The sequence below is a fragment of the Phoenix dactylifera genome, unplaced genomic scaffold (assembly GCF_009389715.1).
Source record: "Phoenix dactylifera cultivar Barhee BC4 unplaced genomic scaffold, palm_55x_up_171113_PBpolish2nd_filt_p 000900F, whole genome shotgun sequence".
NCBI classification, from domain to species: Eukaryota; Viridiplantae; Streptophyta; class Magnoliopsida; order Arecales; family Arecaceae; genus Phoenix; species Phoenix dactylifera.
The window spans coordinates 32175-45774 of record NW_024068262.1 but is presented as its reverse complement, the minus strand read 5'-3'; the positions used below and the strand labels follow the sequence as shown (position 1 = coordinate 45774).

The 13600-nt window shown below is 40.9% G+C and overlaps 2 protein-coding genes across 4 annotated transcripts; both read right to left on the bottom strand.

Moving 5' to 3' along the window:
• Positions 1 to 406: 406 nt before the first annotated feature.
• LOC103724180 (anthranilate phosphoribosyltransferase, chloroplastic-like) lies at positions 407 to 8712 on the bottom strand. Of its 2 annotated transcripts, XM_008815358.4 has the most exons (10): positions 8300 to 8712; positions 8014 to 8157; positions 7723 to 7884; positions 7530 to 7613; positions 7054 to 7242; positions 3114 to 3204; positions 2871 to 2930; positions 2529 to 2647; positions 793 to 927; positions 407 to 672 (listed from the first exon to the last, which is right to left on the bottom strand). In XM_008815358.4, exons 1-10 carry the CDS (start codon positions 8504 to 8506, stop codon positions 658 to 660), a joined length of 1206 nt encoding a protein of 401 aa, XP_008813580.2. In that variant the 5' UTR covers positions 8507 to 8712; the 3' UTR covers positions 407 to 657. The 2 variants fall into 2 exon arrangements, with proteins under 2 accessions (XP_008813580.2, XP_038976807.1); XM_039120879.1 differs by lacking the exon at positions 2871 to 2930.
• Positions 8713 to 10946: 2234 nt separating this feature from the next.
• Positions 10947 to 12883, bottom strand: LOC103724179. Of its 2 annotated transcripts, XM_039120880.1 has the most exons (4): positions 11954 to 12883; positions 11669 to 11725; positions 11163 to 11253; positions 10947 to 11081 (listed from the first exon to the last, which is right to left on the bottom strand). In XM_039120880.1, exons 1-3 carry the CDS (start codon positions 12798 to 12800, stop codon positions 11210 to 11212), a joined length of 948 nt encoding a protein of 315 aa, XP_038976808.1. In that variant the 5' UTR covers positions 12801 to 12883; the 3' UTR covers positions 10947 to 11081; positions 11163 to 11209. The 2 variants fall into 2 exon arrangements, with proteins under 2 accessions (XP_038976808.1, XP_008813578.2); XM_008815356.4 differs by having other exon boundaries at positions 10947 to 11253.
• Positions 12884 to 13600: the final 717 nt, after the last annotated feature.

Genomic DNA, 13600 nt, shown 5'->3' with positions numbered 1-13600 from the left:
AATTTCTAATTGGGGAACATTAGTCTTCGGGTGCTGTTGTTTATGTGGGGCAATCCATCCTGAACTGCTCATCTTTATGGTCCTGAAGGGACGCGCTACCCAGTCAAGGGGTTTAAACGGCAACTTCCGATCATTTAATGGCGAGGGGTAGGGACTCAGCCCTCCAACAAAGTTTAATTACAAGGAAGTTTCGATCATGCCAATCTTCTCTGTATCGTTCCAATTTACCCCGAAGAGGCACACCTATAAGCTAAATTCTGAGCAACAAGAGAGAGATTCTACTTAATCTTAAGGTGCAGTTCCTCTGAAAAATTGTCATGGATTTACAGAATGGAGCAGGCGTCGAAACTTAGGCCAAATATCTGATTCAGAGTTATAACCACCCATTCGACCTGTACTACTGATCTGATCAAAATCCTGCATGACATCCAGCCTTCCATGGAACCAACAAGCATTATGTTTTTCATTTCAGAACAGACGCAGAAGAAGGAAAAATGAAACAGCACAAGCCCTAGCATGGATATGGAAACAATTAATGCCACATAAATTACAGAATCAGAGACCTGTGTTGCGATCTTATACTGGTGCCATGATGCAATATCTTCGGAGCACTTCCAAGTCACAAGCATGATGGTTCAAATTTAACTGAGGGGTGGCTCATCCTCTCAATCTCTGCATTCACCACATGAAATGAGGAAAAGTGAAACCAAATATGACCTTTTCATAACTTGGGGATCTACAAAATCATTTAGCAAGCAAGCACAACTGCATTTAGAGAGTCAATACACTTACGTTGGAGGCTCCTATCCATAACTCCAGAGTATCAATGGCTTTGCCAGATTGATGTGTCTCTTTTGCTAGAGCCACTCCTTCAGCGAAAGTGCTCACACGGCCGCCAACCAAAAGTGCAGCAGCCGCATTCAGTACCTGAATGTTCAAGGAGAATTGGTAAAACTAGTTATTTTTCAGAGACATCTTTTTGAAACCTTTCCCCCCTTAAACTTATCACAGTACGTTACCATGCACACACACGCACATGCATGAGAGAGAGAGAGAGAGAGAGAGAGAGAGAGAGAGAGAGAGAGAGAGAGAGAGAGAGAGAGAGGGAGAGAAGTCAGTTAAAAAAGCTGAGTGCTGCCTAAGTGGGATCACCACTATTGATGACTTGAATTAGAGCATCAGTTTTTATATTTATTCCATAGGTTGTGGCTGAAACGAGCTGTATGTTCTGACCACATCAAAAAAATTATTGAAGTTACGGGCAGCCTTGCATAACATAAAGCAGGAGGGGCAGGGGAACTATCATAACAGCCATTCATCTAGATGACCGGTATGTTGTCAACCTGCTTCAAGCTCTTTGTTTACCAAAACTGAATGCCAGTATCCTCCCTGAAAGGATCTTAAAACCTTTCATACATGAACTAATACTCCATAGTTGTTTCTCATTGGCCATATTATAAAAGAACAGAATAGAACCGAAACTCCTGTATCTGGAAAGCTGATCACAAATAATGCCTATGGAGATCCATGTAAAGTCTTTTCCTATAAGATTTGGGTGCCAGTTTAAATTTGTAGTGTAATGATCAACTTGATATTTTTGAATTACCACATTTTGGCAGACCATTTATTATGAGATGATGAATGCTTGCATTATAAGGTTTGTCTGACTTGGAGAATTACATATACCTTCAACATGTTCTCCACATTGCAATCAATTTTCTTTGAGAGAAAATCATGATGCTCAAAGCCCCTGATTATGAAACTTTTTTTTCCTACAGGATTGGGATAAAAATCATGTAGGAATCAGGCCTGTTGGCCCATCTAATTTCTATTTTCTAAGAATCTATCCAAACTTAACCCATATCCTAGCCTTTGGGTTGCAAGAAGGAAAAAAAACCTATAAAGGTCCTTTTTCTTTCCATAAGATTTGGGCTGGATGGAATCTGGTTGATATAGAGCCATGCTTAAATGGATGGCCCAATCCATGAATCCTATAAAATTTTCAGCCCAATCCTGTAGGAATAACCAAATAAGCCCTTAAAGTTAAAATTTGTTCAATAAACACTCATAGTCAAATTCTTTCACCTTCTAACAAGATATGTAAAGTGAAAACATCCTTTTTCCCTAGCACATCCACGAATAAATTAAGCAATTTTATTTTCGTTTCTGATGTGATGATTTTATACTCATCAAAAGTTCGCACACAAATCAAATTAATATGCTTTAGGAAATTCTTAGAATGAACCATTATATATGTCATGATACCAATATGGCCTCAAAGACCAAAGCATATTTAAGGTAGCCAGTCTAGTTTATCCTCATGAGGTAATGATCAATTTTATCACATCGGAAATAATACCAGGAAATCCTACAAGGGCCACAATAGAGCTTAAATGGCAAAATAAAACTGAAAAGTAGCTAGCGCTTTTCATCCCCGACCAAAAATGAAAAGCTTTGCCTCCTTGAAAACAGAACAAAGGAATCAAGATCAACTTTAAGAAGTAAATAATTCAGATAGAAGGTCTTACAAGAGCATCTGCAATTGATCCCTTCTGACCAGACAGTACATCTCTAAGAACTCTAGCATTGAATTCTGCATCGCCCCCTCTTAAGTTTTCCATAGTACATCGAGGAATACCAAATTCCACTGCAGCATCAAGTTCTGGATCAGTAGGAACATAAACCAAGCCAATGAGCTTTTATTTGTAGTTGTGTTGGATTAAGAGTTCCAACAAATGCAATTGCAAAAGACGTGTTGGATTAAGAGTTCCAACAAATGCATTTGCAAAAGACATGTATCTACAAACAGTGTGTACTTCAGTTCATCTTATCAAAAGTGTTGGGAGAGAGTGATCGAAAAAGTTAAATACATGGATCAAAATGTAATTTCTGAATCTTTCCAGGAGTAACATCAAGAAAATATCCAGGTCCTGAAAAAAAACAGTAGTTTGTTACAAATCACTAAGTGAGGATTGAGGAAATCAAAGCTCTCTATGAGTTCTAAGATAAATGACTCAGAAGGATGCTCATCAAGTCGGGAACTCATGAGAGAGACACTTCAAATTTGAATGATTTTGTAGCAGTCCAAATAAAACTGTAATATGATATTTTACCTAGTGGACTTATTTCATCCAAACCCTCTGAATGTACTACTAATGCTCGTTTCATTCCAAACCGTTGCAATGCTTTAGCCATCTTCATCACCTATTCAAGAAATTAATCCCACTTATATAATTCATAAAACTGGCCTCTAAATCAGTACAAATAAATCTTTAATAATATTAAGATGAGGTTGATTTACCATAAACATACATAGAGGCTATGCATGAGTCTCTCAGCAAAAAGTGCTAAACATATCCAATGATATAAGTCTAGGCCATTTCTACTGGCATTTGAATTTACAAGTGCAATGACCATGTTGGATCACTATCAAATTACACAGACTAGGTATGTGGAACCTAATAGCACTTTTACCATTAATTTTAGCTTGCTAATTCAACAGGATAGCCATGCCTAAGATACAAAGGTAACCTTAGTTCAGATAAGATGGACTTAACTTTGATGGACAAACCTAACATAAATTAGTACACACTTCTTGTGCAACAAAAGTAACTTTAAATTAGTACCCTAAATCAGGTTCGTTGTGTTTTATTTTTGTGCAACATTCTCTCACATTCTTGTTTATTCATGATAATATGTGCAATGGAAGAGCAGGGAGTGGAAGGATGAGAGGGTTCAAATTGTTTGGTATTGAAAAAATTGAAACAAATGTTTCATCTGCTGAGTTAGAAGGGACTGATGGAGAGAATTCGAGAGTTAAGTTTTGAGATGTGATGTTTTGATGGGTATTAGCCTGAGTTTTTGGTGCTTTTGCCCTTGTGTCAAAGAAATGAGCAAGGCAAAGAGAGTGTGAGGCGGTTCAAGCATTAAAGAAAAAAACTCTCAGCCCATACTCAATCCATTTATAGTTAAGTTGGAAATTGTAAAGTCATGCCAAAACCATTTATTTTACGCCCACCAACCCATTTAAGTTTTTACTCACCAATCATACAGATAATTATAACGAAAATGGAGCAAAACATGACATGCAAAGACTACAAAAAAGAAAGTCAAATTTAACTTTAAACATATCATCATGAATACAAAATACTTAGAAATTTAGGATATATCATAATCATAAACTAATAAAGCACAAAACTAACTAAAATGCAACCCCACATTCCAAAATCCCATGGCTCAACCTGTCCATTACTTTTTATATCCCCCCTTCTTTTAGCGAACTGAACCATATGGAAAAAAATTGAAGAACTATGAACTATCAGCTTTGTGAGCCAGTTGGCTCCCGATTGGATCACAGTGGGTGATCCATCAGGCTTGGGGGCAAACCCAAGCTGATCAGTTTATAAACAGACTGATTTCAAGTTGACCTGAAACCAAATCCAACTTCAAAAAAACCCCAACCAGACCCATTTATTTTGAGTGGGTTCATGCAGGTTGGTGAGTTCAAGTCAGAATTTAGCCACCCTATGCACACCATAAACATGAATGTCTAAGGTGATCAACAAGGAATATGATAAAGAGCATTATATCAATGTGCTCAGGACTAGAGAGTTGCATATTCTGGCCTGATGCGATGTTAAATAGAACAGGACATAACAAATTTGTTTTCATGACCTAGACATATGCATCAATCAAATGTGCAGAGGAAAGAAAACTTGTTCCTTTAGAAAAAAATGAAACCCCAACGATTGGAAAGGAGAGATTCAAGAGTATAAACACAGCAATTTTAGTGTGCAAATAGCAGGGTCTCATCAAAAGGGATAGGAGGTGGAATAATGTAGGAAATTGATGGTAATTTGTGAAAACCTCATCACGGAACATGGGAAAAATTTAAACAGTTTGGCGGTTAGGAGTCTAAAAGACTAGATTGGATTTTGTTTGTTCATAATACAACAAATGTGAGAGCACAAATAGTAGCTTAGGATCATACAAGAGAAAATCCTGGAAGGGCATGAGTCGGTCAAGGCAAGGGTTTCCTTGTAAGAAATATAACTGGATTGGACAAGTCTCTCCCAAGATGGCTCTTCTTTGTATTTAGAAGAGACTTTTCAACTTATGACTTTCAAGAAAATGGGGATGTTACTAACATCTATGCCATAACTATTTGTCCAATTACAATTTTGGAATGAGATATTATAAGATTTGATTTCACTAGAAGAGAATTGGTGTCTGGTATAGATTGCAGCATACATTTTCTTTTGAAATACAATGTTACTATTTAGTATGAGTCCAATTGATTTCTTAGACTATAACTAAAGATATGAACTAATCAATATTTCCTCTAATAAATTCAACTAATCAAAATCAATCATTGGCCAAGATCAACTCTTTGTTTCTAAGTTTTGGAAGCTCATTTATCATTGCTTGAACTTACAGAATTGCTTATGCCTACCCCCAACCAAATCCGCAAGTGCAGGAAAGAAGTAGACATTTGGAGGCTGAGACATGTTATATTAAGAGAAGTTGGTTGAAACATTAAATCACTATTGATGGCGAGAGATTAGTAGAATCTTGACCATCTAAATAGTATTTCAATATGAGTAGCAAGAAAGTTTTAAAATGACCATGTGTAACTTAAAGTTGAATGTTATATTTGGTGAGATCAAAGTCCATCGCATTTGGCTTTCAAAAATAATAAATAAAGATAACGCCTTTAAGAAATGTCTATAAGTAAGTGAAATGGCTGAAGAGAGGACTATAGTGGAGATAATGCTTTAAGGAATGAACTATGAGTAAATGACATGGCTGAAGAGATGACTATGAGTAAATGACAAAGAGTGGGCAAGAGAAAAAAAAAAAAAAAAACACCACAAAAACTTTGCAGAAATTAAACTTGCAATTTATATGATTCCAAATAAAGGGCCATGAAATTATCTTCAATTTGCAATCCTAATGGGCTCAAAAAATTCCTAATTTAACCAAAACATAATAATTGGGCCTTTAGATGATATTCCCACTCATAATACGAATCAAAAACTCAACCCCCCTCCCTTGGTAAAAAAAAAAAACTGAAAACTGAGTAACAAAAACCCCTAGAAAATTAGAAAATCCTAACCTACTCCTGCAAGACTTGATTATAAGACTCTTTAGATTCAATGAAATAGTAAATTCACCAAAAATAATTAAAAAAAACTTAAACTTCAACAAAAGTTTCTGCTATGCAGATTTTGACCACAAAATTTACTGGACAATGTCAACATGCTTGATCAACCATCAAATACGGTAATGAACTTTGAAGTATGGGAAAGGCCCTATGTTATGGTGAATCACCAAGCCATTTATCAAGAAAGCCTCCACTCAACAAGTTTTTACAAAATTTTAGTCATTCACCACTACCCATTTCATAAGTTCACCCACTCTTGTGTTGCTCTTTCATTGCCTTAAATTCCTTCTGGAATTGGAAGGAACCCACCATCTATTCTTTCAAAGTTATTAAATTCATCAAATTGATTTAATGAAGACCAATGTTTTAAATCCTATGAGTCAGGGGTGTCCTGGTTTCTCCATAGAATGTGATGTCCCACTATCCCACCTCATCCCAGCAACAGTCCCAGTCGATAGTTCTATAGGTATTCTCTCTCTCTTCCTTTCCTTTCCTTTCCTTGTTTTCTTCTTTCTCTTTCTTTTCTTCCTTATTTCTTTCTTTCATTCTTTTCTTCTCCCTTTCTTCTTTTTTTTGTCATTCCTTCTTCTTCTTTCCGTTTACTTCCTTTTCTTCATCTTTCCTTCCTTTCTTTCGATCCATATTTCCTCTTCTTTCCCTGCAGAGTACTGATCCTATCCTGGTCCTCTTTTCTCATAGAAACGGGATGGGAATTATTAGCACTAATTGATGACTATAATGACCATGCTGAAGGGCACTATTAACATCAATTCTATCTCACATTCATCATGGCATCAATTAAAGAGTTATATTTTATGATATGCAAACTCAGAAGTTATTCTATCACTAAAGTTGCAGTCAGAAGCAAAGAGTATCAAACTAGCACTTACAATATCTTCATTGCAGACACCAACAACAGCAAAAGGTACCCGTGCTGGATTCAACATTGGACCAAGAATGTTAAATACTGTCTTCACTTTAAGACTTCTCCTCACGGGACGGACAATTTTCATAGCTGGGTGGTAATTGGGAGCCATCATGAATCCAACGCCTGCTTCCTTCACGCACCTTTTCACCTCCTTATGCAATAAACATAATATTAGCGCTAAAGATCAATATCTGTTGATCATAGGAAAAGCAGGGAAAATCTAGATTGCAACAGCATGATCAAGACTGTGTCATGCCAAGCTTAGCTTTGAGGGTTCTTGTTCTGTTAGTGAGGTTATCCAGTTTCAGGTGCTCTTCACTACTTAAGGAGAGGAGCACCATGCTATATGAAAATAAAAATGAGAGCCTACTAGGATAGAGCTTATCAGAAGAATCTTTTCAACAACAGCAATCATTCATGGTCTAGCAGCTATACTACCTCGGGGCCCAAGTCAATATTCACGCCCAATGCCTCCAACACATCTGCGCTCCCGCAAGCGGAGGAACTGGCACGGTTTCCTTGCTGCAAGGCACACCAAAAGCATCATACATTCGCGTATACGATATTTAAAATTAAATTCCAAGCTCGCAAGGCTTAATGCGAGAAGGATGAGTCAAGGCTTGTTTTTCACCTTTGCAACTCGCGCACCGGCAGCTGCGGCGAGAATAGCAGCGCCTGTGGATATGTTGACGGTGTTTGCACCATCACCGCCCGTTCCAACAATGTCCACTGCGTCATCCAATGCTTCCACCTTGACGCCGCACTTGATCATGGCCCTCGCCAATCCCACGATCTGCATCAGCGAAGCAGAAAGGTGTTCACATGCAGGGCCGCCAAGTTCTATGCAGCGGTCTGTGGGTCAAAGGCTAAGATCTTGGCGACGGAAACTAGATGGAAGTTGAGCGGGCGGGGGGATGGTTACCTCCTCGAAGGTCTCCCCTTTAGCTCTCAGAAGGACGAGGAAGGCGCTGATCAGAGCCTCGTTCGCCTCGACGAGCAGAAGGTCGAGAGATGCCTCGGCCTGCTCTTCGGATAGATCGACCCGATCTATCAGCAACTCGATCAGCTAGATGTTCGTCCAATCAATCAACCAATCAATCAACCAATCGAACACTCATTCAATAAAAACAACAAAAGAGTAGAAGAAGATTGAAAAGAAGAAGAAGAAGAAGACGAAGAAGAAGAGGGGAAGGAAGTAAAGACGTCACCTCTTTGAATGATGGCCTCAGGGATGTTGCCAGATCGGGCGCCTGAGAAGTTATCGACGGCCTCCTTGCCCGCACGCCCACGCGGGGAAGGACGGGCGCGGAAAAGAAGCAGCTCTGGTGGAGGTGATCTGGCCGTTGATGCAAAGGCCTCCTCCCCCCCAAGTACGGAGGAGAAGAGAGGAGGGACAAGCATCGGTAGAGCGCCATTTATGGATCGGTCGGGAACAAGCTCCTCGGAGGAAGTGGAAAGAAACCCCACCCACGAACGAAAGCCAAGCCAGGCCACAAGCTCGGAGCAGAAAGTAGGAACGGGGAGGAAGACAAACAACCTAAGCGCGCGCCGGGGGCGGGGGGAGGGGGGGGGGGGGGGGGGGTCGATCGATGACCAGGGAGTGCCGGAGCGGGGCGAAGGTTGTTCCGGCCGTTGTGTTTTGGGTGGGAGGAGCAGCAGCGGACGAGATGACTATAAGAAGAAAGAGAGGCGAAGAACGAAACGGAAAAAAGTCTCGCGTCGCGTTTGCGTCCTCCACCGTGCCCCACCGAATCTTGACTCCCGCTCTCCCCCCGTTTGATCAATTTGACAGTTTTTTTTTCTTTCTTTTTTAAAAGATTAGGTTGCCTTAACTCTCTTCATTATCTTTTCGTTTTCGAAAATAATAAAGAATTGATCTCTTTATCTTTCCAGAAAATAAGAACTTGCCTTTCTATTTTCAATAAATGCAAATGTAAAACCCAAAAAATAAATTATTTTCAAATTTATTTTGAAACTATAAATTCAACATATTTTGTGTACGTAGAAAGAAGGGCCGACTGCCATATAGCAAATAGGGCGTGGAGTGCCACAATTAAGTAAACCCAGCTCCATCTACCGAATGATCAAATCAGCGGGAGACTGCACCTGGGCAATGCAGTGCGGTGGTGAGTGATTTTATTTATTTAGAAGCAGAGGGGAGGAGAGAAAAGAGATGAGACGAAGGAAATTGGTTGGGAGAAAATAGTTAAATGGATGAAGGTGAAACAATATCTGGACTCAATTCATCGGTCTGCATTTGGGGCCAGGAGGAGGATCCCACCCTCGACGTTTCTCGCCATGTCTCATTCTGTGCTCTCTTGCATGTGTTTTGAATTAAAATAACTCGGAAACACAATACAAGCATCCGTGGGGTGTGGACTAATAATTGGCGTTGCTTCATGTGATGGCATGGCCACATGCCTCCTTCCAATTGCTCTCAGTCCGCTACCGACTCAATAGGTGGTAATTCGGTTGATTAAAATGAGCAGAGGTCAAAGCGTAGAAGAGAGATTTTAAGTGTTTCTTTTAGTAGGAAGAATGTTTTCCTTTTGAAGCCTGTAATATTGCTGTTAAAAAAAAATTTATCTAGAAAAGAGGGTCAAATTTGCCTCTCCACTTATATGTCGTTTTAGACTACAATTTTATCAAGTAGAATCTCATAAAATGCACTGGAATCATAGCCTCTTAGATAAATTATCTATATGGATACTTTGAGAAGAAGAAAAAAAACATCAAGGATAAGATCATGGTCTCCTGCATCATGATCATGTATCAAAAATATTTGGACTCAATACTAGATGTAATGGGCAGCTAATCTTGCAATTTCTTCTGCCAATATTTTACGAGCACATGCATAGTTTCATTAAATAGTATTGTCATTAAATTGGACCTTAGGATCCTCTAGTAACTCTTGCTCAAAATCATCCTCATGATCTTAGGGTTCCTTGAAGCTATTTGGGCCAATGTAGTTGTGTCTCAAAGGGAATTTGACATGCTGCCTATTAATTTTTTTTTTCAACCATTAAATAAAGGATTGACTAAAATGAATATGCTGACCATTCCCTATCTGGAAAGAAAAAAAATATCGCCCATAATTAGGGGTTGTATATAGGCAGGTTGGTTTGGGTTAAAATCTAGTATAAAGCTGATCCGATCTCAATTGTTTCTTAATTTTCAGACCAAAATTGAATAAATCAATATTGGAACCAACCCAACATAACCTAATCATAATCAAATTGGTTTGAGTTGGTTCTCAGATTACCAAAAAAAATTTGAAAATGGCAAATAAAACAATAATTTTATTCAATAAAATTAATCAATAATAAGAGTTAAATTAGAAAAGATTATATGTATGTATGTATGTATATATGTATGGAGAGACTTTGGCTCCAAAAGATTTCTATTCAAAACAATGAAGGATCTCTCAATTCTCAAGGCCCAAATCAATACGATCGATCATGATTTATATATATTCAAAGATATCTTATTATAAAATTTAAAACATTCATAAATCTAGACTGTTATATGTTGCAACCTACAATCACAATAAATCATCTCAATCAAAACAAGCACAACTAACCAAAATCATGAGTGGAGAACCTATGAAAATCAACCACATATGAGCATGCGTACAAACACACATGGATGTATGCATATGGATCGAGTAGGTTTGGATCTAGGTTATCAAAGCTTTCGATCCAAAGCTGAACTAATTTGACCGAGTTTAAAAAAATTGGAATAAGAATTGTCATGATCCTATTAAGAATCCCAACCTAACCACCCTAACGGCATCGGTCTTGCTTGACCAAACCCATATGCACCCCTAGCTATAAAATATAACTGCATGACCGCACATTCAATCTTAAAAGCTGTTGGATTGATGATAAAATTAGAGAAAGTTGGAAAACTATATTTGGTTCATGCTATATCACTCATGGAAGATGAGGCGAATAAGGTTGACATAGAAATCCCACCAGAACTTGATCTAGTCTGAAATGAACTCTCATCAATCAAAAAAATGGAAATATGTATAAAGAAAAAAAGTTCAAATCTACAAGATAGAATCTGTACTATATATCGTGCCATGGTTGGAAGCTCAGCAAGGGGATTGTGGGATTCTAGAAGGCAGGAATATTCCAAGTCATCATGGCGATCAATATTCCTGCACGAGGAAAAAAAGTAACACGTCATAAAACGCTTCTTTCAAGCTCCTCAAAGCGAGAAGAAATACTCATCATAGAAGCAATATCTATTAATGTAAAAATTCTCATATAATAAGAAGACAAGAGAAATAGTCATAAATGATAAAAATAAAATTATTTCTGTAAGCACTTCTTAACAAAAATTGTGGATTAATATTGATATCTATTGACGTAAACTTTGCGGAGATATTTCTTGAAGGGGAAAAAATAGGTTGGAGTTCCTCTCAAGAGGTGGGTTGGGTTGAAAATAAGGATAGAGAGGTGGGAATCAGCATTTTCTAATCTGAAAAAAAAAAGAGAAAAAAATTGTGCAATGATTTGTACGGGCCAAACGGAAAAACAAACAAGGAGAGTTTGGAAGCCGCAACCGCATACCTCCGACTAGAATTGACAGGGACAACGAGCCATCAACGCCTGCGCCCGTCGAGCCCACTGCATCCACATCAAAATTTGTCATCTTCAACCACAGTCGTAAAGGTGAGGAAAAGAGAAGGAAGACTTGCAAGCCCGTCGTCTACTTGTTAGAATGTTAAGGATTAGGATCCTCGCCGTCAACTTTTTATTTATTTTATTTATATATTTATTTACTTATTGGGGGAAGAAGATGGTTGGAGGAGGTTAGCTGGGTAGGGGACACGGCAGTTATCTTCGGTTACGGACCCGAGTCGCAGTTGGAAGTGGAGTTCCGATCCCCGCAGAGGCAGAGGTTGCCGTTGGTGGTTTCGTCGTAGCCGCACACGCCGCCGGTGGCCCGGCAGGCCCCACAGAAGCCCTGGTGCTCGGCGGGCAGCGAGTAGATGGCTCGGATGCCGTAGGCCCATGCCCCGGGCCCCAGCGCCCGCACCGGGGCCAGGCTGTAGGCGCTGCTGTAGCCCTCGCACCCCAGATGGCTCAGGTTGATCGCCCGGATCGCCCCGAACTCCACCGCGCAGCACTCCGGCGGGCTCGCCGCCCCGTACGCGGCAGAGTCCCTCCTCGAGGTCGCCCCTCCGCCGCCGGGGAACTCCGCCCAGGCCGGGCAGCGGTAGTACTCCTCGCAGCCCATCCCGGAGACGTTGCGGCAGGGGAGGTGCTTCCCGGGGAATCCCTGGAAGAGTGGCGACTCGGCGCGGCAGCCCAGCAGGAGGAAGACGTTGTCCGGGTCGGGCTGGAGGTAGGGGGCCCGCCACGGCTCCACGACGAAGCCGTTGCCGCGGCCACCGGGGGAGCGGGCGAGGGCGTAGCAGTCGGACATGGCCGGATCGTGGAGGGTGAGCCCCCGGTAGGCGTAGTCGACGTCGAGCACGCGGTAGGAGCCGGAGGGAAGGTGGAGCATCAGCACCCCGTTAATGCAGAAGAGTAGGTCGCGGAAGCCCGCGTGGCCGCACCCGGGGCGCAGGCCGAAGGGGTAGTCCACCGTGATGTTGCCACAGAAGGAGCGGCAGGTGCTTACGGCGACGCCGGCGGAGGCGGAGACCGCCGGCGGGAGGAGGCCGATGAAGAGGAGGAGGAGGAGGGTTGGGATCATGGCTGCCGCAGTCGGTCCGAAAGGAGCAAGAGTAGTGAAGAGTGCCGACCGAGAGGTGAATAACTAAAGGAGGGGAGACGTGAACTGGAAGGAAAGGAGGATGCTTTTTTTTTTTTTTTTTTTAATGTGCGTGTGTGTATCTTTTAAAGTAAATGTGGAGGGAGGGAATATATCCTGTGCTTGGGACGGGGTGGTGGGATCGATCTCCTTTTTCTTTTTTCGGGGGCTCGGCTGGGTTGGGCCCTCGGCTCTTTTACCTTTTCTTTGTCTCCAGAGAGAGCTTACAGAGAGCGACGAATGATTGGGTTTCCCTCCCGTCTCGATATCGATGACTTCACCACCGGCATTCAGTTTTACTGCGTTCGGGTGCTCCGGCTCTCTTCTCTAGCAGCCCCTCTCGTGAATTGCTGCTGTCAGTTACAACTCCTCTGGTGAATTGCTGCTGCCAGTTACAGAAGCGCAGCATAACACGGGGGTTTTGATGGTTGCTGACCACCTGATGAATAAAAAGAATATCCATGGAAATAAGTGCTAGCTTGAGCTAGTCTTATCTCCAAATCCCACAGCAATTCTTTGATTTTTGGTGCTATCCCGAGATGGTCCATTAATTCCATCTATCCATCATGTCATCAAGCCCAAATCAGTCATCCTACAATGGGCATTCATCCAACACTTTGGTGAATCCTAGCTACCCAACACACTATCAATTTATCACCCACCATCTATCATTTGAGGGCTTCCATCACCACCTCAGTGCCCTCGAGATGATCTAATTCTTTCATATATATATATATATATAT